General features: G+C 51.9%; 1 protein-coding gene across 1 annotated transcript in view; it reads left to right on the top strand.

Annotated features, from left to right (window-relative positions):
- Window positions 1-26,541, top strand: part of LOC309684907 (E3 ubiquitin-protein ligase TRIM36-like) — a gene marked incomplete at both ends in the record, with an annotated part of 84,123 nt that overhangs the window by 6,148 nt on the left and 51,434 nt on the right. Inside the window, 7 exon segments of the mRNA XM_082500745.1 lie at window positions 20,910-21,056; window positions 22,135-22,230; window positions 23,167-23,420; window positions 24,072-24,196; window positions 24,738-25,031; window positions 25,317-25,549; window positions 25,553-25,614. Of these exon segments, the coding sequence (XP_082356871.1) occupies window positions 20,910-21,056; window positions 22,135-22,230; window positions 23,167-23,420; window positions 24,072-24,196; window positions 24,738-25,031; window positions 25,317-25,549; window positions 25,553-25,614 (1,211 nt within the window).

Genomic DNA, 26,541 nt, shown 5'->3' with positions numbered 1-26,541 from the left:
GGCTCCAGACTGCTGCTGGGGCTGAGCTCTGAGCCGCCAGAGCGGTTCTCGGCAGACGGTCACTCGGCGCAGACAATGAGGCCCTGAATAGCCCTTCCTGTGCTCTTGATGGCTCCGGACGGCTCTGCTCCTCTGCTGCTTCTAAGGTGGGGCTGCCCCAGTGCCCTCACTCAGGAGCCTTTTGTCTGTGCGGGTCTCACTTGTGACAGGGGGTGGGGGTGTTGCCAAACTAACTGCTGTGCTGCGATGTGTGAGTGGGTGTTCCCGCCCGTGTCAGTGCCAGAGCTCTTCCGTAGGCTCCTTCTGCTAGCGGAGAGCCAGGGGCCGCTCCTTCAGGAGAGAGCTTGTTTAAAAAGAGGAAAAAAAAAAAAGGGGGGGGGGGGGGGGAAGTGGGAAAAGAAAAAAGAGGAAAAAGATAAAAAAAGGGGAAAAAAGTAAAAAAAGAGAAAAAGTAAAATGGGGGGGACGGGAAACAGAAAAAAGGGGGAAAAAGCAAAAAACAAAAAGGGAAAAAGAAAAAAGGGGAAAAAGAGAAAAAAGGGGGAAGAAGTGAAAAAAGAGAAAAATAAAAATGGGGGGGAAGGGAAAACAGAGAAAAATGGGGAAAAGGAAAAAAAAATCGGAAAAAAAAGGGGAAAAAGAGAAAAAAGGAGGAGGAAGCGAAAAACAAAAGGGAGAAAGAAGAAAAAGGGCAAAAGAAAAAAAACCCCACATATTAAAAAAGAAAGGTAGAAAGGAAAAAAACAAACAAACAAACCAAGGAAGGAAAGTGGGAACATCCCCCGGGCAGGAGGAGGGACAGGAGCCGGGGGAGGGGGCAGGTGGGGGGAGGTGGGGGGAGGTGGGGGTGCCAGCGCCGGCCCCGGGGGCTGCGACACCACGTTTTTGTCCTCTACTGCAAAGTGTTCTGTGAAAAACAACCAACCAAATCCCACCCAACGACAACATCAACAAACAAAGAGAAATCTCTCCAGCTCACACGAGCCTGAGCTCGCTCTCCGCTGCTCTCTTTCCAGTGTCTCGGGGGGGTCATGGCCGAGCTGAGATTGGAGGTGGTGGTGGTGGGAGTTTGCCCCATGGCTGTGATGGGGGGAGAAGGGGTGGGTGAGGAGTGGAGGATGTGGTGTGGGGGTTTTTTTGGGGTGGTGGTGTTTTTTTGCCAGGTGTCGCTTTACCCAGTGGCTCGGGGAGGCGTTGGCATCAGGAAGCCTGTGCTAAAGCGGAGTGGGGGCCTCGCCGCAGTTGGTTAGCAGAGCCAAAGTCGTTATTAATGGTTATTAATGGTGCACTAATTACACCCATCTAACGGGGAAGCTCAGATGCCCCCTAAGCACCCCCCCGGTGCTTCTCTAGCCAGGCGAGCGCTGGGCGTCCCCCCCGCAGGAGAGGAGAGCACCTCCGGGGTGGGTGGAAGGGCATCACCCAACGGGGAGAGGACCAAGATGGGGCTTGGGTGTCCCTTGGGGTGGCCGGGTGGCGGGGTAGGGCTGCTGGGGGCTGCCACGATGAGGGACACCCCCACACCTTTCTCCATGGCTCCCAGAGCTCTGCTCCCTCCCTCCCTCCCACCCATCCAGTGCCACCGGAAACGTGGTGTCCCCCCTCCCGGAGTGGGCAGGGGCTGTGCCACCCCATCTAACACCTGAACGCACCAAAGCACCTCACTGGGGGAGGGACTCTCTGCGCCTGGTAGCCCCGTGCTCCCCAGCACTGTAAGGATGGGGCTGAGCCCCCACCACGGCCACCCTGTGCAAACCAAAGACCCCCCCACCCCCATTCCCCACAGCGCTGCGAGGATGCACAGCCGAGGGGTACGGGGAGGGCTCTCTCCATCCCACAGCCTCCCCCTTCCTCCTCCCTCGCCTCCCGACGCTCTCCCTTCAGTTGGACTAACACAGGCAGAGAGAGAGAGAAAGAGAGGTTTTATTATTCTTTTTTTTTTTTAATTTTTTATTTTTTATTTCCTAAAAGCCACCGGTTTTTCATCCCAGGCATGGCCAGAGGAGCTCACCCAGCGTTGAGGGGGGGAGGTTGGGCTGTGGCACACAGCGCAGCGGCTCATGAGTTTTTAGAATTAATGTAACGATAACAACACTAACGGCGACTTTTAAGTTTTGTAAGGATTTTATTTATTTATTTCATTTCAGAGGGGGTGGGGGCGGGAGGGGGATGTTTGTTTTTTAGCACAAGCCGGCTTTTCTAGAGGTTAAAGAAAGGCCGTGCTCGGCCGTAAACGCTTTGGGGAAAGATCCCGGTTGCAAGGAGAGAAGGTGGGAAAAGAGGGGCAGGGGGGGAAAACAGATTTCCAAGAGGTTGTCAGCCCAGGGCTGGGGGAAAAAAAAACCAAAACACTAGCAAAATTATTATTTTTTTTTTAATTTCAAAAATAAAACACACACAACCCCCAACCCCAAATGACACACACACATCCACACACAAAAACTACCTCAGGTTTTCATACCTCAGCAGATTGCGCTTCTGTTTCCCTTTTAGAGATTTTCTATGCCTTGTAAAACTGATAGCTGGAGCATTATTTTTGTTTATTTTCTTAATAAAAAAAAAATGAGTTGGAAAACACACTCTTACTGAGTGCGAGGTGGGAGAAGGAAAGCAATCCCATGGGTGCCAGAGCTCTTCCATAGTCTCCTTCCGCTGGCTGAGAGCCAGGGGCCGTTCCTTCGGAGAAAGCTTGAGAAATGTTTGAAAAGACAAAAAGAAAAAAACCAAAAGAAAAAAATGGGGGGAGAAAAAAAAAGAGGGGAAAGAAGAACAAAGAGAAAAAGGAGATAAAAGGGGGGGAAGAAAAAAGGGGGAAAAAAAAAAAAGGGAAAATGAAAAAAGGGGAGGGAAGAGAAAAAAAAAGGAAAAGGAAACAAAAACCCCAAATATAAAAAAAGAAAGGTACAAAGGAAAAAACAAAACTAACCAAGCAAGGAAAGTGGTGAAAGCCATCGGGCAGGAGGAGGGACGAGAGCCAGGGGGTGAGGTGGCGGTGCCAGCGCCGGCCCTGGGGGCTGCGACACCACACTGCAAAGTGTTCTGTGAAAAACAACCAACCAAATCCCACCCAACGACAACATCAAAAACCAAAGAGAAATCTCTCCAACTCACACGAGCCTGAGCTCGCTCTCCGTTGCTTTCGTTCCAGTGTCTCGGGGGGGGTCACGGCCGAGCTGAGATTGGGGGGGTGGTGGTGGGAGTTTGTCCCATGGCTGTGATGGGGGGAGAAGGTGTGGGTGGGGAGTGGGGGATGTGGTGTGGGTTTTTTTTTGGGGTGGTGGCGGTGGGTTTTTTGCCAGGTGTCGCTTTACCCAGTGGCTCGGGGAGTGTGACGAAACGGGAAAAAGGGCTTCACTGAGAGGTTCAAATTAACAATTTCTTTGGACTTCGCTCACAGGTCCAATACGTCACTATTGCAAGTTCTGTGTGTGCGATGGCGATTACACTATTGCAATTTAAAAGAAATTAGCAGGATCCACTATTGCGAGCTACAAATGCCCCCGACAAGTAGCAACACAAACCACAAGGGCGCTAGATATTAATGCCTTAAAAGAGTGCACCAGTCACAAACTCAATCACATGGCATATACCGTACGGATGTTTCTTAGTCACTTACCCTCTCTCTCTCAGGTGAGGTCGCTCCATCCCGGGGAAGTTACCCTGTACAGCGTCCTGGATGGGGGGGACAGATCTCCTAGGGGCCAGCTGTATCCTTGGAGGATTCCCCATTTGTCTCCCCAGACCCTGCGGTTTATATTTCCTGACTCGGTGAGGGTGCAGGATTATGCCCGAGTGGATTACACTGTCTGGGATATTTCCCTCTGGTGGGGCAATAGCAAACTCTCTGTTGCCAATTTGTGATGTCCGGCGCTCAACGTCACGGGAATAGTGGTGGGATGGGACTCGGGGCATTTTGTTTGTTAAGGGCCATTTGGTTTTGGTTGTTCTGTGCCATCTTGAGATAAGCCCGGGCTGAGCTGTTCTGCAGCTGCCCCCAAGTTCTCTCTGCACAGCCAAGGCACGGCGGAGATGGAGCTGAGTGGGATGGCAGCTCCCTGCCTCTCACCTCTTGTGCTCTGAAACCGGCTTGGCTGGCTGCTCCCACACAGTGTGTTACTGGCTTGCCCAGCAGGTAAAGAACCCAGATTTGGGACGCTACTGGGGTGTCCGTAAGGGGTCCTGGGCGGCCCTTATGGGGTCCTGGGGGGTACTCTTGCAGGCCAGAGGGAGTCTGGGGCAGCCCTTCAAGGATCTGGGGGTCCCCTCTGGTGCCTCTGGGGAGGGTTTTGTGGCTGGAGAGGGCCCAGCTGGTTTCAAGAGGTGCTTCCTCCCTTTCTCCAGCCCACCCAGCTCCCCCGACACCACCCTCCCCCCCAGGTTGGTGGGTGCCAGCAGTGCCAGCCTGTCCCACTGGGTCGGGCACTGAGGGGGGCACAGCCCCAGCCGCGGGATGGGAGGAGGAACCACAGCACCAGGGATAGAGACCAACATTTTATTTCTTTAACATTTCCCATGGGGGGCACCCCAGGGTTGCGCGGCTGCACCGCAGCTGGTGCCAGGAGGGACTCCAATGTCCCCCCCACAGCTCACCTGACTCCGCTCGTGATGCTTTTGATGGGGCTCAGCGCGGTCTCTTCTGTGCTACGGACCAAGCGGCTCCAGGTAGGCGACTGCTGCACCGCACTGTGCCACAGCGTGGGGTGGGGTGGGGGGCTGCGGCGCGGGGCTGGGAGCTGCTCCCATCTCACCCAGCTCCCGGGGTCCTGCAGAGGGACTGGAAGAAGCCAAAGCAAGGGTCGACGGACACGAGAGCCTGCCCAGAGGAGCAGAGCGGTGAGTGGCCCTGGCACCGAGCACCATGCAAACAGCCCACACCCCACGGCAGCCCTGAGCCGGGGCTGTGCCGGGGGCTGCCGGCCACTCACTCCGTCCCCTCCCTCAGCAGCTTCTTGACTAGCAGAGGAAGGATGGGAGCTCAAGTCGATGCAGGAGAAGCAGGGAGTGTGGGGGAGACCCCCAGATGCTGCCCCAGACCCTCAGCCCGTGCCGTGCCCTGCCCTGCCTGTGCTGGGCAGCCCTGCCCACCTGCTGAGGAGGGGGTGCTGCCCGTGGGCCCCGACGGAGGAGACGGGGTGCAGCGGGCTCTCTTCTCTCTCCTCCTCTGCAGGGCAACTGAGGAGGCAGCGAGGAGGGAGCACCGGGCCCCACAGAACCCACTGGGCTCCCTGCCAACCATATACCATCTGAGCAGTGATGCCTCTCTCTACCCCCTGTCCCCCCCAAGCCCCCAGGTCCCCCTGCCCTCCTCTCCCGCCTATAGGTCCTATCAGTGGGGACAGCTCCTTCTGCTCCAGGCACGGCCGGGCTGACCTGCCGGGGGAAGGGGGGGGGGCTGAGAGCGGAGCCCAGAGCGGAGCCAAGCGCCCCGCCAGGCCGGCCCCGGGCACCCTGCGCTGCGGCCAGGGCTGCCGCCACCTGCGGGGAGCGAGCGGGGGGTGAGGGGGCGGCAGCGGGGGACGGGGGCCTGAATCGGCCCTGTTTCCCCCGGGGAACCCCCACTCGGCTCTGCCCCCCCAAACAGGCCCAGACCGCCCCCCGAGCCCCCCAGCCCGGTCCCGCCACCCCACAAACCCCCCGAACTGGCCCTGCACTCCTCCGCGCCGCCGCCACCCCACCCCGCCTTGCCCCGCCCGCCCGCTCGCTCGCTCGCTCCCGCCCTCCTCGGCTCCGGTCCCCCCGTCTCCCCCGGTACCCACCGTCGCAGCTCCCGCCCGCCGACGCACACCGGAAGTGCTCCCCCTCACGTCCGCCCACCCGCGCATGTGCCGAGGCGAAAACCCGGGCCACGCCCCCCTGCGTCGCCGCGGCAAACGCGAGCGAGGGGGCGGGGCCGCGCCGAGGACAACGAGCCCCGCACCACAGCTTCTCTCCGCGTCGGGCAATGTGAGGCCGAAACCATCCCAGCCCTCCCCAAAAAGAGCCGGGACCCCCCGAAACCATCCCAGCCCTCCCCAAAATGAGCCGGACATCCGCCTGCAGAGCTCCGCCAGCCCCCCCGACGGACATCACGGGGATGGGGGGAAAGAAAACAACCAGAAAGGTACTGAAAATAGCTTGGAGGTGGGGCTCTCAGATCCTTCTGAGAGGCAAAACCCGGCCTTTGTTCTCATTTTTGATCACGGGGTTTCGCAGTGCTTCGCGGGCAGTGGTTATCCAGGGGCATCAGCTATCCCGGGAAGCGTAAGTTCCCATCCCATGTGGCAAAAATCCACTCACATGAATAACTTAGACAAAACCAGCTCTCAGAAGGGCAAGAGGCGCGTTTGGTCACCTTTTTCTTGAAGCTTCGCGAAAACTGTATACTCAGATTGGCCCTGTCCTGCAGTTCTTTCCCAGAGTTTTGCCCCAAACCCACGCTTCCGGCCCCGGTCCCCAAGCCCTCCCTCAGGGCCCACCACCTTTCCCCAGCCCAGCCTGTCCTTAAAGCTTTTCTTTTCACACACAGCCCTTTCCACTCACCTCCCTCCGGGGCCTCCTCTCTCACAGGCACCTCACAGCCCTGCAAACCGCCCTCTCCCGAAAACCCATTCCCCCCTCGCTCCCCCCTCACACAACACCTACTCCCCTCACACCCTCGCTCCCCCCCCGCCCCCCATCTCTCGCCCCCCCTTTCCCCTCTCCTCCCATTCAAAATGGCGCCGCCCTTCCCTTCCCCTCTCGCCTTTTCCTGCCCCAGCCGCCGCCCCCCGCTCAGGTGACACCGCACACAGCCGCCATGAGGCGCGGCGGGGAGGGCCGGGCCTGTGAGAGGCGATGGCGGTGAGGGAACTCTTGGCTTTTCTCCTCTTCTTTTCATCTCCTCAGGCTTCGGGCAGCCCCGCGTGGGCGGCTGGAGATCCCCCCCTCCCCTTCCAGGAGTGGCCCCGGCCCTGGGGCGGCCCCCACCTCCCTCCTCCCCACAGGCTCTCAGGGAGAGCTCCCAAATCTGTTCCCCGGGCGGCCCCACAGCCTCTTGTGAGGCTGGAAGCAGCGGTTCCCTCGGGGAGAGTCTCCAAACCCGTTCCCGGGGTGTCCCCACAGCCTCCTGCGTGGCTGGGAATGGTGTTTCCCTCAGGGAGAGCCCCCAAATCCATCTCTGTCGTTGCCCTACAGCCTCCTGCATGGCTGGGAGCAGTGTTTCCCTCAGGGAGAGCCCCCAAATCCATCTCTGTCGTTGCCCTACAGCCTCCTGCATGGCTGGGAGCAGTGTTTCCCTCAGGGAGAGCCCCCAAATCTGTCCCCCGGGCGGCCCCACAGCCTCTTGTGTGTCCAGGAATGGGGTTTCCTTCAGGGAGAGTCTCCAAACCTATTCCCGGGGTGTCCCCACAGCCTCTTGTGTGGCCGGGAATGGGGTTTCCCTCAGGGAGAGCCCCCAAATCCATCCCCAGGGTGGTCCCGCAGCCTCCTGTGTGGCCAGGAATGGCGTTTCCCCTATGGATGGAGCCCTCTCCTTCCCCTGACTCCACTCCTGGGCAGCCTTTTCCTCCCTCCCACCTTCTCCCCACAGCCTCTTCCAGGGCTGGAAAAACACTCCTGCCCTTTCTCTTCCTGCGGGTTTTGAGAAGAAGAGCCCCCCGTCTGCCCAGCCCACCCGTGGGGTCTGGGCAGCTCCACGCCTTGTGTTTGAACCAGGAATTGGGATATTTCAGTTTTCTTCTGCAATCAGGCCTGGTTGTGAAAGGGCCAGTTGTAGTGGTTAGGCTTTGGTGGGTGAGTAACAGCAAATCTTATTTAAATTTTCCTTTTTTTTAGATTTTGTGTAGGGGGCTTGTTGTCCTCATGCCCTCGAGTTCTGCTCCAGGTCAAGCGAAGCCCCATGGAACTGGCCCTAAGGGCGGCGGTGGCCATGGACCAGCGCCCCTTTGGCGTCGAGAACGTGGTTTATTTTGAGGTGAATCTCCCTGTTTTTCTTGAAAAGCGGGGGTCTGGTTTGTAGCGAGGCTTAAAACCCCGGGTTGTGCCTAAACGTGGGTCTGGTTTCAACTTCAGGGGCTGCAACTCTGTCCAGCTCTGACTCACAGCCTTGGCAGCACGGTCAGCATGCCGGGCTCGGCGTTCTCTTGTATTTTGAAGGGTTTCTTACGGATCGGCAGCAGCCGGGGATATTTAGCAGCTGTGTATTGGTGGTGGAATCCATGTGGTGAAAAGATCTTTGGGGTAAAGAGGTGAATAGGTGTTGTTTTCTTTTTTTTCACCTCAAGAATGTTTCTCGTTGCCTTGTACCTGTAAAAAGATGTTCAAATCGTTAAGGTGTTCAAATCGTTTCATAAAATTACCCCCTAGACAGGAATATGTTTTGTGGTTGGTTTGGGTTTTTTTTTATGAGAGTCCTTTCAGCCTGCTCTCCAGGTGGAAATGGGAAATGCAAAGGCATTACAATGATAGATTTGCTAAATCTGTTGCCAAGGTGTATATTACTGGCTTTCCCTGAAGCGGGGAAAAGACGTCCTGTTTAATTGTTGTTTGCATTTGAAATTCTCTGTGAAATGGATTAAGCAGTGTGGGCTTCTTTTTGTGGGTCTGCCCTTGGAAGGAGAGCGCCTTTAGGAAAAGGCTTTTCTGGAGGGGACAGAGAATTTAATTGCTGATGGCTATAAAAGCGCGCCCTGTTTGGGTGGCCTGAAAACAAAACCCGTGAAAATCCTTGACTGAAAAATGAGACTTTCTCCTAATGATCGGGGCTGCTGTTTCTACTGATTGGCCCATGAATAACAGCTCGTTCCTTACTGGTGGCTGAGGACCCTTGAATTGTTTCCCAAAGCCTAAGGCAGCGGGAAGGGCTGGGGTTGTCAGATCACTGCAAATCAAATAAAAGAGAGCGGTTTGGAGTTGTCTCGTTCCCTCTTTCTTTTCCCAAGAAAGAGGGGTGGAAAATGGTAAAATGTTTTGCAGCAAAGTTCAAAATGGCAAAGGATGTACCGTGTGGGGGGTGGGACGTGGGTTTAGGTGTTGGTGGGGACCCCAGCAATAAACCGTAAGAGGTAGAGCAGCTTTGTGGGACTTTTGGGGCTTGTTTTTGTGTGGATATTCGCTCGTTGCAGACCACGTTCCGGAGCCCTCCAACAGAGGCATTAGAAAAAGAAGTCTTTTGATTAGTACTAATGCTTTGAATTTTCCAGTGTGGGAAAAGCCGCAAAAGTGTGTATTTCTGCCCAGCTGCGGAGAAATGGGTAATACTGAGCCCTACAATAGCTTGGTTGTTTTCCCCCTGTGTGATGACTGGTGTGGAGGGAGTTTGTACCAAAGAGTCAACTTCTGATTGTGGGCAGCCCCTGTTTTAGGAACTGTTGCACAGATTGCTTATCGATGCAACTGCTGCCGCGACTCCCGCACTCCCTGCTGAGTGATAATCCAAAACTGCAGAGCGAGCTGGGTGCCCGTGGAAGGGGAACTGCACTCTCAAGTGGAAATACTTGGGGTCTCTTTGCCTGTGGGAGGGAAAGGGACGTCAAGAGTCAACCTAAAGGAACTTCTCACCTTCAGAGATCGGGCTCTGGAGGTGACGGTTAATTGAGGGGAGTCGTGGAAGCGTGCTTTACTGAGCAACATGCTGCTGCCGGCCCAAGACTAAATGTCTCCAAAGTTTGGGGTTGGTTTAAGTGCTTTTTGGTTATTAGCTGGATGTCACTCTTACAAGCACCTCTTGCCCTGTCTGGAGGGGTTTGCTGCTGCCTCCTGCATTGGGCCGAGGGGACCGGCAGCCCTCAGGACAGGGACTTTCTCAGGCGTGGAGGTTAAACCTGGTGCGTGCTGCTTAAAAACTGCTCTGGGTGTTAGTGCAGTGGTCACGGTGAGAAATGTGGTGGCTTAGGGGAGCCTGAGATTCGCATTCCTCTTAAGTGCGGGGGATTTTGGGGAGCCTGGGTGGTACAATCCCCTTCCTGCTCCCAGATTCCTGTCGCTGACCCATCAGCGGGTGTCCTGGTTTGAGGTAAAACAGAACCAATTTTGTTCAGTAACTTGGCTTCTTAGCTGGGCCTCTTCTAACTACTGAAATTAACTGCATATTGTGCAGACAATGTTCACTCTCTCTGAGTGATAAGACCAATTGTTTACAGCTGATGCCCAGGCATGGCATGCAGAGAGGCTCTTGCTTACACTTATTGCCATAACAGCCAAGGCCAACCAACTTTGTCATTTGCCATGTTGGAGGGTCGGAAGCGGAAAAGCATAGTGGGGTCCCACCTGGAGGGAGGAGCGGACAGGACAGGTGACCCAAAACTGACCAACAGGGTATTCCATCCCATCTGCCTCATGCTCAGTATAAAAGCTGAGGGAACAAAGGGTCATGGGCTCTTCCTTCAATGGCCGACGTCTGAGGAGGACTCTCTCTGCCTGTGATCCCAATCCTGACTCCAGATCCGTAATCCAGTTCCCGTCCGTCACTGAGTCCAGCCTGGGACTGCCCCAGTGCCAGCCGGTGATGTGATTGTCATCTCGGGAGCTTGATACGGTTTTGTATATATTTTTCATTATTTCTTTTTATTTTATTATTAATATTTCATTAAAGTAGTTTAGTTTCTTCTAAACTCGTAAGTCTCTTTTTCCTCCTCTGCCTCTCTCTTTGTAGAGGGGAGCATCTGTCGGTCCCGTCTGGGGTCCCTCGGGTCCCCAGTGGTGGATTTGGCCTAAACCACGACAGCGGGGTGTTAGCAGAGCTGATGCCCGCAGCGGCTGAGGGTTGGCATGATCCCGGCATCGCCGGAGCTCTGGAGCCGAGGAATGGGAGCGTGGCCCGTTTCCATCATGGCTTGTGAGGGAAATAGTGCGGTTTGATATAGCCGGGGTGCGTAAACAGGGATTCCTCTTTGCACGTGTGCTTACAGGGTGCACGCAGGTGTGTTACTTGGAGTGTTTCTTAATGCCTGCGAAGCTTTCCGAGATTGGTTAATGAGCGTTGCTTTGCTGTGCAAGTGCAAAGTGTTATTTTCATGGAGAAACCAGCTCGGATGTTCCATTTAGGCATTCTGCCTTTAAAAAAAGAAAAATATTTTAAAGCTTTCCTTGCAGGCAGAATAACATCTGCTTTTGAGGATTGTTTCTTTCCCTGCAGGGTGGAAAAATCTACAGCCTCGCTAAGGCTGCAGAGGAAGAAAACTTGTCAGTTTCCTAGAGCAAACTGCAGTTTGGAGAGGGGGGGTGGTTTGCCAGAGCGCCTTTTAGCACCTGGTCGGGCACATTTCTTTTCCCTGGGGGCTGAGGTTTAACATCGCCTTTTCATGTGGCTGGGTTTTGGTTGTATGAATTAATGGGTGTTTCAATGGGAACCACAAGACCTAATTTCTCAGTCGCCATCCCAAAAATTGTGCATTCTAAAAAATCAGAATGCGGATGCAAGAACAGAATTTGGACCAGATTCTCCGGCGCCAGGACAGTGCACTGATGCTCCAGGGTGCTTTCCCCGGCAGCGAAGGCATGGTCTGGCAGGAAGGCGGTGGTGGGGATGGCAAGGTACTGCCGGCTCAGCCGCCCCATGGCCGGGAAGCGATGCTCGTTCTTCTTCCACCAGCGCAGCAGCTGGTGCTGCGCTTGCAGAGGGGCTCCAGGATGTAGTTTTCCAGTTGCTGGTGGATCTCGGGTATGCTCTCCTCGGGTCCTACCCCAAAAGGATGTCATAGATGCTCTGAGATGGGGCGCTGGTGCATGGGTCCTTGCGAGCAGGCAGCTGGCTGCCGGCATCTGAGCCTGTGGCTTTGGAATCCGAGTTTGGCACCCCAGACTGGGTGGCAGATGGGGACTGGTGGTTGCAAACCCACAACAGCGTGGTTCTCACTGGCTGGTGCAGCTCGCTTCTCAGGCTGGGGCTGAGAAACTGCATCTCCTTGAAGCACGGGTCCAAAACAGAGGTGATAGCTGCTGGGCTTTCGAGCACTTTCTCGAATGCAGTTCCCTTCAGTTTGGAAGACGGCAGAACACGGAGAATGGCATTACATGCGATCTACTCCTTGGTGTGTTGATTGGACAGGGAATCAGTCAAAAGAGAAAATAAGAAAAATTAATTTGCCTTCTACTTGGATGGCAGAAATCTACGAGAGGCAATAGAAGTCGGATGGTTGAACAAAATCTTGCATGGCTTTGAGTTTGCCCTGAGCTGACGGCTGCAAAGCCTATTGCGAAACCTATTCATTTTTGTGATCGTAGTGATTTTTGTTGGTGTTCTGTTTGGATGTCTTAAGAGTATCGTTATCAAGCAATTATCTCCCCCCAGCCCTGCCATGCCCGCCGGCAGCAATGGGCCGATGGGGTCCTCAGCTGTCAGGTGGGAGGCAGCGGCACCGGGGCAGGGAGGGGGATGCCCGGTACCCCCGGGCGGGCCGTGCCGCCGGTGTGGCTGGAGGATGCTCCATGGCTGCTCACTGCGGCATTTCCCATGGCAGGGAGGAAACACAGGGGGAGCAGGGGGTGGGGGCAAATGGGGGAGGCAAAGCATCTGCACGGGGGGGAGGGAGGGGGCTGTGAGGGCCATGGAAAGGGGAGTGAAGGGCATCTGCAAGGTTGGAGGGGGTAAGGAGGGTGGTAGGTGTCTAAAATGGGGTGCTGGGGGTGTGCAAGGAGGGGGGGCAGCAGGCCGCTGAAGGGGGGTGTAAGGCATCTGCAAGGCGGAGGGGTGGGGGCTCAAAGGGGGAGGTGAGGGGTACCCAAGGTGGGTGTGGGAGGGAGGCACCTGGGCGATGCCTGTTGTGGGTCTCCCCACCAGCCCCCCCCTCCTTGTCCCCTCCTCCGCATCTCGATGTGACCCCCTGGTGATGCTGTGGCCCTTCAGAGCAGTGGGACAAAGGCCACTGTCCCCACAGAGCCCCATGCCACCCGGTCACCTCAGCTATTGTCCCACCGGGCGCTTGTGCGGATGCGCCTGGTGTTGGGGTGCAGGCAGGAGGTGGCTGGGTGGTCCCCCCATCTTTCTGCATTTCCTTAGCCTGGGGGAGGGCCTGTCCGCCCCCCCGCTGCACCCATGGGACCCGGCTGCAGGAGCTGCTCTCGGGGGCAAACGAGAGGTGGGGAATTAATTAATCTGGCCTGAAATTACAGCTCACGGCAAAGACTGAGAGGAATTTGCGTCTCCACCAGCAAGGGATGACGGTCACGTCCTGGTGATGCTCAGCTGTGACCTGCGTGTGTCCCCCCCTCACAGCCCCACTTTGGGGCTCTGGAGATGTGTCCTCTCCCGGGTCCAGTCCCCGTCACAGCCCAAATCCTGGCTCAGGAGCCAGAGGGGTCCCCGCAGGGGACGGTGCTGACCCCCACGATAGCAAAGGAGGGAGCCACAGGACCGGTGGCTTCGTCTGGGTAGGATGGAGATGGAGAGGGGCAAGGAGGGGGGTCTCCTGCTCCGCCACCAGAGCAGCTCCCCCAGTTTGGCCCCTCATCCCCTTATAACACTGGGATCAGTGTTATTAATTACACTTTGCGCGAGATTAATTACATTAATCCTCCCTCCTGCTGCTGGTGGCCAGTCCAGCTTGCGTGTGATGGGACGAGGGGGCCGAGGTGGGAAGTTTGCGTGCTCGTGCGATGCTTTTGGCCTCCCCCGGCACCGGGAGGACTCAAAGCCGGACCTGAACCTCTGCTTTGTACTTTTCCTCATCCTCAATTACACCAACGCTTCCCCAGGGAAAGATTTTTCTTTCTAACTGGAGGAGTTGCACTGAGACAGGTAAACTGAGGCAGGACAGTCAAAAATCCCTCTCTCTCCTGCTGGGACAAAAAAACCGCTGCAGCAAAATAATAATTTGGAGAAGTTTTCTTGAGATGGAACAACACTCTCTGCTCCGAAACTCAAAAGTGAGCTCGCCATCCCCTTTCCCAGCCCAGTTTCGATGCTTTGATGTTTTCCAGGCACCTGGCAGCGGCGGCGAAGGACAAAGTACTCGGGGGCCAGAAAAAGCTCATTCCCAGATGGGAACGTTTGTTCCTTTTGCTCGTTAAATTGGCTGGCGAGTGGGAGATGTGAGCTTCCCCGAGCGTCGCTGCTGCGCGGCGGCAGGTGATGCCATTCGGTCGAAGCAGGAATTTGGGGGATAAAAAGCAGATTTCCGGTATTTTGCTCTTCTCTAAAGAGAAGGGTTTCCTGGAGGCCCTTTCAAAGCCGCAGTTGCGACTCGAGTGTGAGATGTGGTTGGTTTTTTATTTCTTTGAGCGCGGTGATCCCAGTGATGCTTCCCCAGCCCCGGGGGCAAGGAGAGAAGAGAACTCCTGTAGTTCTCCTTCAGCTTTTAAGGCACAGATGCTCTTTGTGCAGCGCTGGCAGTGGTATTTCAGCCAAGGAGGGCATTAGCTGTCAGCCCTTGGCTTTTTTTTTTTGAGGGGAAAAATGCAGTTTTGTGTGGAAAGCGGGCTTGCAGCAAGAGAAGCCTGAGCCTGGTTGGGCTGAAGACGAAGCTTCACCCTTGTAGGTTCTGAGGGCCTTTGGAGGTAGGTGGTGGCCATGTCCTGTGGCCAAGTGCCATCTAGTGAGTCCTGCAGGTATCACGTTTGGAGAATGAAACTGGCTGTGCTCAAAAGTGTGGGGTTGGGTCTCCCCACCCCACCCCACCCCCAGTTTGGAAATCCCTATTTTAATTTTTCGAAAGGAACCACAAGAATGAAGCAGGAGGTTTGGTTTTGGTTTGAAACACTCAACTGTCTCCCCTTTTAGTAACTGGAGCGGACAGGAAGGTGTGAACTGAAATAGTTTGGTGGGGTGTTTTTCTGTTTGCCCCTAAAATCTGAGTGTGCACCTCCCTTCTAGCAGAGTTTTGGGGTGAAGTGGGTCAGTGAAGGGGCTCCAGGTTACCAGCTTGGTCCCTTGGGCTGGGTGGGTGGGAGATTTGGGCAGCTGGGCTCAGCCGCAGCGTGGTTGCACACAGGTTTTCTTGCTTTGGGGTGGAAGCAGATGTGTAAGTACCTCCAGGTAGAGCTGTGCTGCTTCTCAAAGTGAGGGACTGTTGCAATAAGAGGGGACGGGCTCTCAGGTTTGGTCTCTTTTTCTTTCTGTTGGAGGATGGACAGTGGGGTGGATTGAGAAGCTGACAGATAGAGCTCAGAGGGTTGTGGTTAGTGGTGCAGTCTAGTTGGAGGTCAGTAACAAGTGGTGTCCCTCAGGGGTCAGTACTGGGTCCAGTCCTGTTCAATATATTCATCGATGATCTGGATGAAGGGATAGAGTGTACCATCGGCAAGTTTGCTGATGACACTAAACTGGGAGGAGTGGCTGACAGGCCAGAAGGCTGTGCTGCTTTACAGCGTGACCTGGACAGGCTGGAGAGTTGGGCAGGGAGGAACCTAATGAAATTCAACAAGGGTGAATGTAGGGTACTGCATCTGGGGAGGAATAACCCCACGCATCGGTACAGGTTGGGGGCTGACTCTCTCCTGGAGAGCAGCTCTGTGGAAAGGGACCTGGGAGTCCTGGTGGACAACAGGATGACCATGAGCCAGCAATGTGCCCTGGTGGCCAAGAGGGCCAATGGCATCCTGGGGTGCATCAAAAAGAGTGTGGCCAGCAGGTGGAGGGAGGTCATCCTCCCCCTCTACTCTGCCCTGGTGAGGCCGCATCTGGAGTACTGCGTCCAGTTCTGGGCTCCCCAGTTCAAGAAAGACAGGGATCTGCTGGAGAGGGTCCAGCAAAGGGCTACGAAGATGATTAGGGGATTAGAACATCTTTCATATGAGGAAAGGCTGAGGAACTTGGGTCTCTTTAGTGTAGAGAAAAGAAGACTGAGGGGGGATCTTATTAATGCTTTCAAATACTTAAAGGGAGGATGCCAGAGGGATGGGAGGAGTCTTTTTTCAGTGGTGCCCATTGATAGGACGAGGGGTAATGGGCACAAGCTTGAACATAGGAAGTTCCATCTTAACATGAGGAGGAACTTCTTCACTTTGAGGGTAGTGGAGCACTGGAACAGGCTGCCCAGAGAGGTTGTGGAGTCTCCCACTCTGGAGATGTTCAAAACCCGCCTGGACGCTGTCCTGTGCAACCTGTTGTAGGTGACCCTGCTCTGGCAGGGGGGTTGGACTAGATGATCTCCAGAGGTCCCTTCCAACCCTGACTATTCTGTGATTCTGTGTTTTTTTTGTATGCCTCAGTTTCTCCTGGGGCTAAAATGGGAGAAGGAGACTTCTTTTTAGCAATGGAAGTTACTCTGTGCTTGCGATTGTCCTTCCTCAGCCAAGAAAACAACGTGGTCTTCCACGAAAATGGTTTAATTTTTTTTCCTTCCTCCAGGCTCTTTGGAGGTTTGATCTGGGATGTGAAGCGAAAAGCCCCCTGGTTCTGGAGTGACTTTCGGGATGGTCTGAGCCTGCAGTGTCTGGCGTCCTTCCTCTTCCTCTACTGTGCCTGCATGTCCCCCGTCATCAATCACCTTTGGGGGACTGCTGGGGGAGGCGACCAACGGCCACATAGTGAGCACCTCTCTCTGTTGGGTGGCACGAGGGAGGACAACACTCATGCAAAAGTCCTTGCTGCAGTGAATTTGCACTTGTGGTTTTCCCTCTAATGATTTAATTACTCGCTGCTGCCTCTCTTCCCTGGACAGAGGGCCATGGAGTCGCTGCTGAGCGCATCCATGACCGGCGTGGTGTATTTCCTCTTTGCTGGCCAACCTCTCGCCATCCTCGGCAGCACCGGCCCCGTCCTCGTGTTCGAGAAGATCCTCTACAAATTCTGCAAGTAAGGCTGGCTGCTGCGGCCAGGTGCTGCGAGCGCCTTCAGAAGAAGGCAGGGATGGAGAAAAGATGTTTTTGTTAGTGGTAGTTGGTAGATTTAAGTTGTCTTCTGTGTCACAGACATCACGCGCTGCTGCTTTAGTATGTGACGGTGCAGGAGCCCTCGGTCTCTGAAGGATGGATGGGTGGTTCAGGGTTTTTAGAGTTAAAGTGAAAGAGCAGGAGGAGGAGAAACCACAAGGATATGGATGCCCGAGATGGGCTGCACAGGGAAGATGAGACAAATGACTCTGGTTTGGGAATGAGGGAAGATTTGCTTTCCTCTCAGTACAAACTCGGGCACTTTTTTGCATGTTTTTTGCTGGAAGTGGAAATATATTTTACCTACATATCCAAACAGTTTTCTGGTCAAATGTTTTGATGATTTTTGAAAAAGCAGGAGCTTTTCAGGCAAAATGGATATTTTCCATGACAGTCTTTTTGTTGTGGCAACTGTGATGGGAGATTAACCTCTCTTATTGCAATTAAATTTATTATGAAGCCCCAACTTGCTGGCAGCAGGTAACTGGGTGCAAACCCAGCCGGTTTCGCTGTTAGGGCATCGGGGTGATGTGGGAGAACACCACCTTCCACAACAGGGACCTGACCTCAATTAGCCTCCGAGGCATTAACACAAGGTAATTGTTAAAGAATGATAATTAAATAATTGGCCTCTCCTCCTGCGGGCCCACACCCTGCGCCGCAGCCCCGAGGCTGTCTGTCGTAGGACGTGGAAACTGCATTTACCATCCGCAGCCTTGACACACTCCTGAATTGCTGCCGACTTTCCCCAAAGGAAGGCACGGCTCGGAGCCTCTTGCTGCCCTTTCCACCCTGCATTTTCTTTTGCTTTCCCAGGGAGTACGCACTCTTCTACCTCTCTCTACGGCGTGCATTGGGCTGTGGACCGCCTTCTTCTGCACGGTGCTGGTGGCCACTGACGCTAGCTCTTTGGTGTGCTACATCACCCGCTTCACCGAAGAAGCCTTCGCCTCCCTCATCTGCATCATCTTCATCTATGAGGCTCTGGAGAAGCTGAGTCACCTGCGAGAGGCCTACCCTGTGCACACGCACAGCAAGCTGGACTTCCTCACCATCTCCTAGTGGGTTTCTTCCTCCTAAAGTGCCGCTGCCCCTTGGCAGGAGCTCAGGGCTGCACCTCCATCGCCTTCCCCTCACCTCTGTCTTGGCTCCTCTCCTCCCAGCTGTAAGTGTGAGGCACCGACCCATCCCAGCAACGAAACCCTGCAGTTCTGGGAGAGCAACAAGATCAATGTGTCTGGCATCACCTGGGAGAACCTCACGGTGACTGTAAGTGCCCCGAGTCACTGCTTCCTCGTGCCGCGGCCGTGGCGTCCAGGGGCACTGGCCTGGTGCAAAGCTCAGAGCCCTTCAGGTGATGATGGGCTTCCAACTGTGCCAGTGCTGCTCTGAAAAGTCGTTATTTCAGTCTAAGGTGTGGGTTTAACCCCCTTGGGCCTGGGAAGGAGAGTCCACCTCATCCCTGACATGGTGGGCAATAACTGTTATCCTCAGGACAGCGGTTCTGTCTGGGAGCAAGGTTCAGTGGGTGCTTTGGTTATTGGAGAAGTTGGAGGACTTCAGTTCATGCTTGAAGGCCATAATTAGCTTCCTTAATTGGTTCCTAGTAACTCCAGGCCTTGCTTTCTTACTCAGCGCTGTCTGAAGGTACGTGCATAAACTTGCATGTCTGAGCAGCTCCTTGGGCCATTGTTGCTGGAAGCAGAGCTCAGGCACAGGGTGGGACGCTCTTATAGACATCTTCACCCCCCTTGGCTGTGTCCTGTGAGCCCGCCCCCTGTGAGCCCGCCCCTGGGAAGGGACAATTTGTCTCTTCTCCTTTCCTGTCACTGTTGTCTTAGCCCTCCTTCCCTGTTCCCTCTTTCACTCTCCCCAAGAGTTTCCAGTGTTTCCTTCCCCTCTGGTGTCTTCTTCAGCCACGGTTACCTGCCGTTCAAGCGGAGGATGTGCCATAGGTCTGTGGTACGGTGTCCCATCACATCTCCTGTCTCTGCTGTCGTGGAGAGTTTCATGGACCTGCCTGTGGACACGATGGCCCCTACACACCTGAAGTCCTCTTCAGGCTGAGAGATCTGGGGCTGTTCAGTCTGGAGAAAAAATGGCTCAGGGAGACCTTATTAAGGTGTCTCAATGCCTGATGGGAGGGAATGAAGGCAAGGGAGCCAACTGTACCTCAGGAGTTCCCAGTGAGTAGACTCGGAAGGTTGTCAAACTCTGGAACCACTGGAACACTGCAACCGCCCAAAGAGGTTGTTAACTCTCCACCAATGGAGATCTTCCAAACCCTCAGGAGTTCCCAGTGAGCTTTGAATTTTGAGGGTGAACAAACACTGGAACAGGTGTCTCAGAGAGGTGGTGGAGTCTCTAATAATGGAGTTATTCAAAACCCACCGAGAGAAGGTCCTGAGCAACCTGCTGTAGCTGACCCTGCCTCAGCTGGGGCTTGGACTACACGGTCTCCAGAGGTGCCTTCCAACCTCACCCATTCTGTGAGTGTAGAGGACAAAAGTAAGACAGAAAGAAATGAGAACAGATCCCCTTGGCCATAAACACCTTGGTCTCCTGTGGAGAGGACCTGTGATGAAGAGAGGAAACTTATAATGAGGAAGGAGTAGCAGAGATGGAGTGTTATGCACTGACTGTAATCCTCCATTTCCCATCCCTCGTGTGCCTCTCCAGGCGGGAGTGAGAAGAAGAAATGCAAATGCAAATGAAGGAGTAATTTGAGCCTAGGGGGAAAAAAAAAAAAGTGGGGTGGGGGAATGGTCTAAAATATTTAGTCATAGTTTCTGACTATCCAAGTCTACTTGACTTGGCAATGGACTGATAATTTGTAAGTGATTTCCCTGTCTTTGTTTTGACCCATGATCATCTTTCCCCTCGTATCATCTTGAGGACGGGGAGCGAGTGAGCAGCTTGGTTGTTGTCTGGCTGCTGGTCAAGGTTAACCCACCTTTCATAAACCCGCTTTCATTCACAACCAGACTGGAGAGCACTTTGTAACGTGTGTGGTGGGGATGGGAGAAGCAGATACTGGGCTGATTGTTCTTGAATTCTGAGAGAACTAGACGAGGTAATCTGCTGACCTCTTCGGTCTCTAGCTTGCAGGCTGTAATTCTTACTTACACAAGGAGATGAATAAAAGTGTGCAGTTTCCATTAGGTGTGACTGTGCACTGCTGTGGAAAAACTGCTTCCACAGACTAACAGCATGACTGCAGTTTTTGGAGATGTCTGCCTGCACAGCTAATTTTCCTGAACATTTCCTTTGTCTTTGGGCTTTTCACCATAGCCTAAGATAACATTTGGAGCTTGAGAGTTGGTTTTGGAGATGGTCTGCAACCTTAGCTTTGAGTGTCCGTGTTTATGCTACTTTATGTGCCTTTTAGATGGCTTTATCTGTTGCATGATCTTGGAGTTGAGCGGCACTTTTTCCCTCTTTGAGCAGTTATTTCAACACGCTCAGTTTTTGAAAGATGAGTTTTAGTGAACACCAGGTTTTTTACAGTGCTGTTTAAGCTGTTGCTGGAATTAGCGCTCAGCATGAGCAACTTGTAATTGGAGTCAGACAGAAAAATTGAAACACTGGGGCCTTTTGTCTTTAAGATGGCTGTGACTGGTGGTGGTGGCTGCGTTTCATTTGTTGCTCCAAGAGCAATGGCTATGTGGCTGGTCAGAGTCTAGCTTAGACCTCAGTCATTACAGTATTATGTCAACTCTTGCTTTAAGAAACAGTTCATAGCTGTTTCAAGAGATGCCGGTGTGAACAGGGTTAAATTTGACAGGGTGGACATGTTCTGTATTGCATTTACATCTCCGAACTGGAGTGCGGGGAGCTTGAGGTGTGCAGACAACTTCAGGGATTAGCAAAATGGTTGATTGCAGTATGGAGGCTATGTGATGTGTACACAGACATTGCTACAGGTTCACTCACTGTAAACCTGGTGAAACTGTTTGTTTTCATCTGCTGGCTTTCACTGGCATGGACAAATGTAAAAGGTGGAAGATAAACAGAATATAAAAAATACCCACTGATAAGTCAGACGCTGCTGTGGGATAATTGAGTGTTTTGGTGGTTTGTTGAGCACCTCAGTTTTTGGAAGGACACCTGCATTCTCTCTGCTCTCTTTTTTTTTCTTCCAGATTTTGATGTGTCCAGAACATGAAATGGAGAGGGTAAACATGTACTGTGAAACCTGCAGAAGGCCTGTTTGTCGTCTATGTAAACCGGGTGGATGTCATGCAAACCACAGAGTAACAACCATAAGCACTGCCTACAAAACCTTTAAGGTAAAAGTAAATATTGTTGGACCTGGCCTTAAGAAGGGGGAAGAGCACTGAGCCTCGGGTTTAAGGGCAAACTTCCCCTGGCAGGATGCCAGGACGTGTGTTTGGAGGACACTGAACGAGTCATGAGGCATGCTGCTGTGCAACATCTGTTAATGTATATATTAGTGTGACATAGTGTGCGGCTAAGAAACTAAACTATATTTTCTATGAGGCTTCAAACAGAACCCCTTAAAAGCGCTTCCACCTTATGTTAGCCAACTGTGCATCAGTACTGACCAATGCAGAAGGTTTAAGAAGTTAATGGTTTACAATCTGGCTTTTTTAAGGCAAGTGTCCTTGTGGCTTGGGTTAGCTTATACTTCAGAAGCACTCCTGAAGAATCTGCATCGGCAGTTATCTGCTGGGACGCTGTATGTTTTTGAAGTTGCAGAGCTGTTGATTCCCTAAGCACCATACAACAGGGCAGCCTTGCAAACACTGCTTTGTTATTAAAGAATGATTGCTGCTGCCTCCTCTTCTTCCTTTGCTTCCTCTCTTGCTCACAGGAGAGAAAAAAAAAAAAAAGCCCATCCCAGCCTGCCTTCTGCTCTTTGGCCTCCTCGCCTGTTTGCAAGGCTTTTCCTGTACAGCTGTTAACTCTTGCAACTAAGGAAGTGCAGAGACACTCCTAAGTTCGAGTTTCCAACCACTCATTTTTCTAGCAAACCTTACTACAGATGAGTTAATAACCTATGAGGCTTTTCTATTAGTTCTGGTAATGTCTTGAAGACTCGTGTTCCTAGCCTAAGAGAGAAGGTGACTGCTGTGGCTGGGGAAGGATGAGCCAGCTGAGGCTGTCACCTCTTCTCCTCAGAGGCTGTGCCACCAGTCCTGCACATGGCAGTGGCCTGATGTCCCGGGCCAGTCATGGCGGGTCACTGAGCAGTTCTCCGCAGGGTTGCTGCTCATAACTGATGGCAGGCTCTTGTCCTCGTAACTACAGAAACTGAGTGCTGGCTGGGTGGCCCACCTGTGCTTGTTGTCAGTTTGGGTGGGATGCCCTTGTTCTGCCTGCCAGTTTGCTGTTTTCTTTTAACAGGAGAAGCTTTCAAAAGATATTGAGTACCTCATCAGTAAGGAGAGCCAGGTGAAAGCTCGCATCACGCAGCTGGATCTGCTGCTGAAAGAAACAGAGGTGAGAGTGGCTTGTGGGTTGTCTGGGGATGGACCTTGCAAGGACACAGCAGGGACTCCAAATGGAACAGTGAAGTGTTCCAGATCCTTTGGGTTTTTTTTTTTTTTGTTAGCCAGCAAAACCATTTCTGAACAGTTTGTGTTGGTTCTGAGTCACAGACGGTAAGACCTAATCCTGACAGTGTGGGAAATTTGGGCAACCTACAGAGGGAAGTTAAGTTTTGGGTGCTGCTGTGAATTTAATTGACATAAAGCTTATTTGATACCTTACCCAAAGAGAGGTGGGTTAGACTTACAGCTCTTGCATATGAGTGGTGCTGCACAATTTATGCTGTCTGTTTACCTTGAGGATGTTGCAGTGAAGTCAGAATTAAGGGCAAAATCTCCCTGCAGAAGAGTCAGAGCTGGGAGCTCACATACGAGCTGAAAAACGCAATGGCAAAAATTGGCAGGAGCTCCTGGCCCTGCCTGTATCTTGCTGCAGATGGCCTTTGTGCTTCATAGTTCCTTTAATCCAGGGCACTCATCAGAGGTGGCACTACAGGGCATAGGGGAGAAACTGGGCTGGACTCCCAGTTCAGGGTGACTGGGGAAGGTGGAAGAGCACCTAGGTCTTGGGCATGAAGACTTCAGACGCTGACTTGCTTTTACAGTGCTTTTCCATGAACTATTTAGACAAACGCTGTGCGTAACTCAATACATAATCGGAGGAATAATTTCCTGCTCTTTCCTCTCTGTGTTAACGTAGGAGACGCTTACTAGCTTGGGTGCAGTGCTGATTGCATTTTCAGTGTTGAAGAGCATAACAAAGCTCGTTAGTCTTGTCAGTCAAACAGATGACTAGTTTGCTCTGATCTCTTGAACAACCCTAAGTACATTTCTGTACACAGCCACAGTGCTGTGGGATCCGTCTAAAGTGTCTTTTATTCCCTCCTAGTGCAACAGTGAAAGAGCTAAAGAAGAAGCATCTCAGAGTTTTGAGAAATTATCTCATGTCCTGGAAGAGAAGAAATCCGCAGCTCTTAGGGCAATTGAAGCTTCTAAGAATTTAAGGCTGGAAAAATTGCAAACACAAGCAGAAGAATCTCAAGGGCTCCTGGAAAATAATGGCCTTGTAGGACTTGCTCAAGAACTGCTTAAAGAAACTGATCCATCTTGTTTTGTTCAAACAGCAAAACAACTTCATGTCAGGTATCTTATTAATTATCTTCCGTTTGAGGTACAGGTACTGTTCCAGGGATGTCTGGTCAGTCCTATTCTTTGGACACCTGCTAGGAAAGTACTGAATGCAAGTACTTTGTGTTGCAGAGCCTCAGAGGCGGTCCCGGTACCATTCAGTAGAAATTCCTATATTACAGTGTGCGTTAAAAAACAGCCCAGAGGAGGGGCTCTGTCCTGCGACAACGCCTAGCCTTCTTCAGTAGGACTGCAGTGGAAGGGTAACCCATTCAGCTCACTGATACAGTCCTTTGCTCAGAGATTGCATCGGGTGTTTGCAAGTTAATCTAACAGGTCTCTTCTGGCTTTAAACTCTTTGATCTGAATAGTTGTGCTCCATTAGCGCTTCACACCTATTTTGTTCTTTGAATGTAATGCCCCAAATTGTTAAAATGCTCTGCCAACCAAAAGATTCCCTGTTAGTTATCTTTACACTGATGTACAAAAGGCCTTTAAATTTTGCATTTTAATTCTGTCTAGAGAGACAAGTTTCTGGGACACATGAGTAAGTACCTGAAAAGAGAACTTTTTTTAAAGCAAAACCTAGCGGTTTTGCTTTAAGGAATGCACCCATGTGAATTCCTTTTTCCCTCTTCTGCCATCCCTCTGCTTCTGTGCTTTCAGAATCCAAAAAGCTACTGAATCTCTGAAGAGCTTCAAGCCAGCAGCTGAAACTACTTTCGAGAACTTTGTGATGGACATAGCCAAGCAAGAAGAGATCCTTGGTGACTTGTCCTTCCATTCCAATGGTAAATTATGAGAGCATCACGTCTTTCTTGAGTTACAGCTTTAAGGGCTTCTCTGGAAAGAGGCAAAACTTGTGCAGGGCTGCAGTTGCAGAACTCAATCTTGTGACTTGCATTGTCCCTTCTGCCTCTGTGATTCACAAGGCGTTACCTGGCAGCAATGCTAGCTTCAGCTTTGATAAAGAAGCTAAGATGCCATGGCATTCAGAACCAGTTTACATTGGCTTCCAAAATATTGTAGTTAAGTAATACTAGGTCTTCCTAGCAGCTTTTTGTCGTGATTGCATGACAGAAAAGAATAGGTTTTTATATGGTTTTTTAGTTGCCAGCAAAAATAAATAATACAACTTTCAAAGTAAAACCAGAAAGGATTTAAGTGCATGAACAGACCCATCCTCATCTGCACTCTTTGACTGAGTCAGATTTCCCCCCCCCACTGTCCCCCCAGTGCTGTAGCCACTCAACAAAGGGCTTCTGTGTTTAATTCTAAAACAACATGTATCTACATTTGAGGTTTTTTTCTCCTGAATCTCTGTCATTCCAGGTCTAGAAATACCAGAAATCAATGAAGAGCAGAGCAAAATGTACAACAAAGCTCTGATCAGTTGGGAATGCCCTGGGAAGACAGACTCAGCTGATATCTATGTTCTTGAGTATCATAAGCTTCATAGAGAAGAGGAGAGTACAACGTGGCAGGAGATCGAAGTTTGCAGCAAGAGCAAAGTAATATCTGATCTCGATGACGACAGCAGCTATGCCTTCAGAGTTCGAGGATATAAAGGATCCATCTCTAGCCCTTGGAGCCGAGAAGTTATCTTGCGTACGCCTCCAGCCCCAGGTATTGGGTTTTCTTATGTCCACGAGCTGCTGGTGGTGTTAAGAGCTGTAGGTGGTTTCCAGTAGCTCCCAGACTTCTACTACACTGTTACCGGTTGTATACATGTTTAAAAGCACTGTTAACAAACAGGTTAAGTAGGTAGCATACTGAGACTGTGTTAGCTTGCGTAATGTTCCTGGTAGCCTTTAAAAGCGAGGAATTCTAGTGCCAGCATGACTTAAAATATAGTTTATAAGCACAGAAATACTTAACTAAGAGAAAATTTTTTGGGATGCTGTTTTTCAGTTCTCAGTTTTCTTTTTGATGACAAATGCGGGTACAACAGTGAACATCTCCTGCTGAACCCAGGAAGAACCTCTGTGGAAAGTAGGGCTGGATTTCCTCTACTGCTGGGGTCTGAGCGCATGCAGGTCGGATGCTACACAACCCTGGATTACATCATTGGCGACACTGGGATTGCCAAAGGGAAGCACTTCTGGGCTTTTCACGTGGAAGCCTATTCCTACCTGGTGAAAGTGTGAGTTGTTTCTAGCAACAAGATACAGAAGTTGTTCCATAATACCCATGATGTGACCAGCCCAAGGTAAATTGCAGACTCTTGCTTAATACATGTTTTGTATAAGGAGATGGCTTTTTAAAAAATAAATTAAGAGCGAGCCTGGTCTCAATTAGTATACAAGATGAACCTAAGCAGTGGGAAGTGGCTTGAAGGATATAGTGTAAGCAGGTTGTCCTGTTCATCCTCTACAATTAGTAGGAAGATGTTCTAATTGTCCAGAGTCCTATTTTCTTTCTTTCTGGGAAAGAAATCGGGTTTCTACAGATATCAAGATATGTCAGTTAAAGCAAGAAGGTTAAAAAAGAGAAAAAAAAAGCATCATTTGCAAGATTGAAGCAATGCTTAGTTGTCAATAGTAAGATTCTGCCTTAATTCCCTTAGCATACTAGGTTTGGCAGCCACTCAGAGGTACAGTGTTCACTGTGCATATCTGTGTGTCTTTGCTGTAGCTTGCGTCATGGTGGATTCCAAGTCACTGGCTCATCCCAGGCTATAGATTTGCATATGACACTGGAGTGCTACTGAGCACAAGCCAAAGTGCAGTGGATAAACCAGCAAAAAGATTTCCAGCTCTCAATTACAGTTGTAGTAAGCCTGGATGTGTCTAGGAACTGCAGGCTGGGAGGCTATCTCCCAGGGGCTCTTAACTTTTTCATGAATCTAACAAAAGTGTTGGCCTTCTGCTGTATAACATACTGAAATTATAAAAACGCCAGTGTCTCAAGCTTCTGAAAGTCAGATGGAGACTTTTTGAAAAATGAGAAATTAGATCCTGATTTTCTCATTTCTCCCGGTCCCTGCCAGGAGGGAGTGAAGCTCAGCCCCGCTCCCTCCTTTTACAGGGAGGAAAACAAAATGGAAAAAAGAAAACCAAGTTGTCCTATATTAGAAGTGTATAATTCCATTTTAAGGGTAGGGCAGCAATAGGGCTGGTACCACAGCCCCCCAGCC

This window comes from Vanellus vanellus (assembly GCF_965231255.1).
Source record: "Vanellus vanellus genome assembly, contig: HAP1_SCAFFOLD_40, whole genome shotgun sequence".
Classification (NCBI taxonomy): Eukaryota; Metazoa; Chordata; class Aves; order Charadriiformes; family Charadriidae; genus Vanellus; species Vanellus vanellus.
The sequence above is the reverse complement of the archived record's forward strand: the minus strand, read 5'-3'. Positions and strand labels throughout refer to the sequence as shown.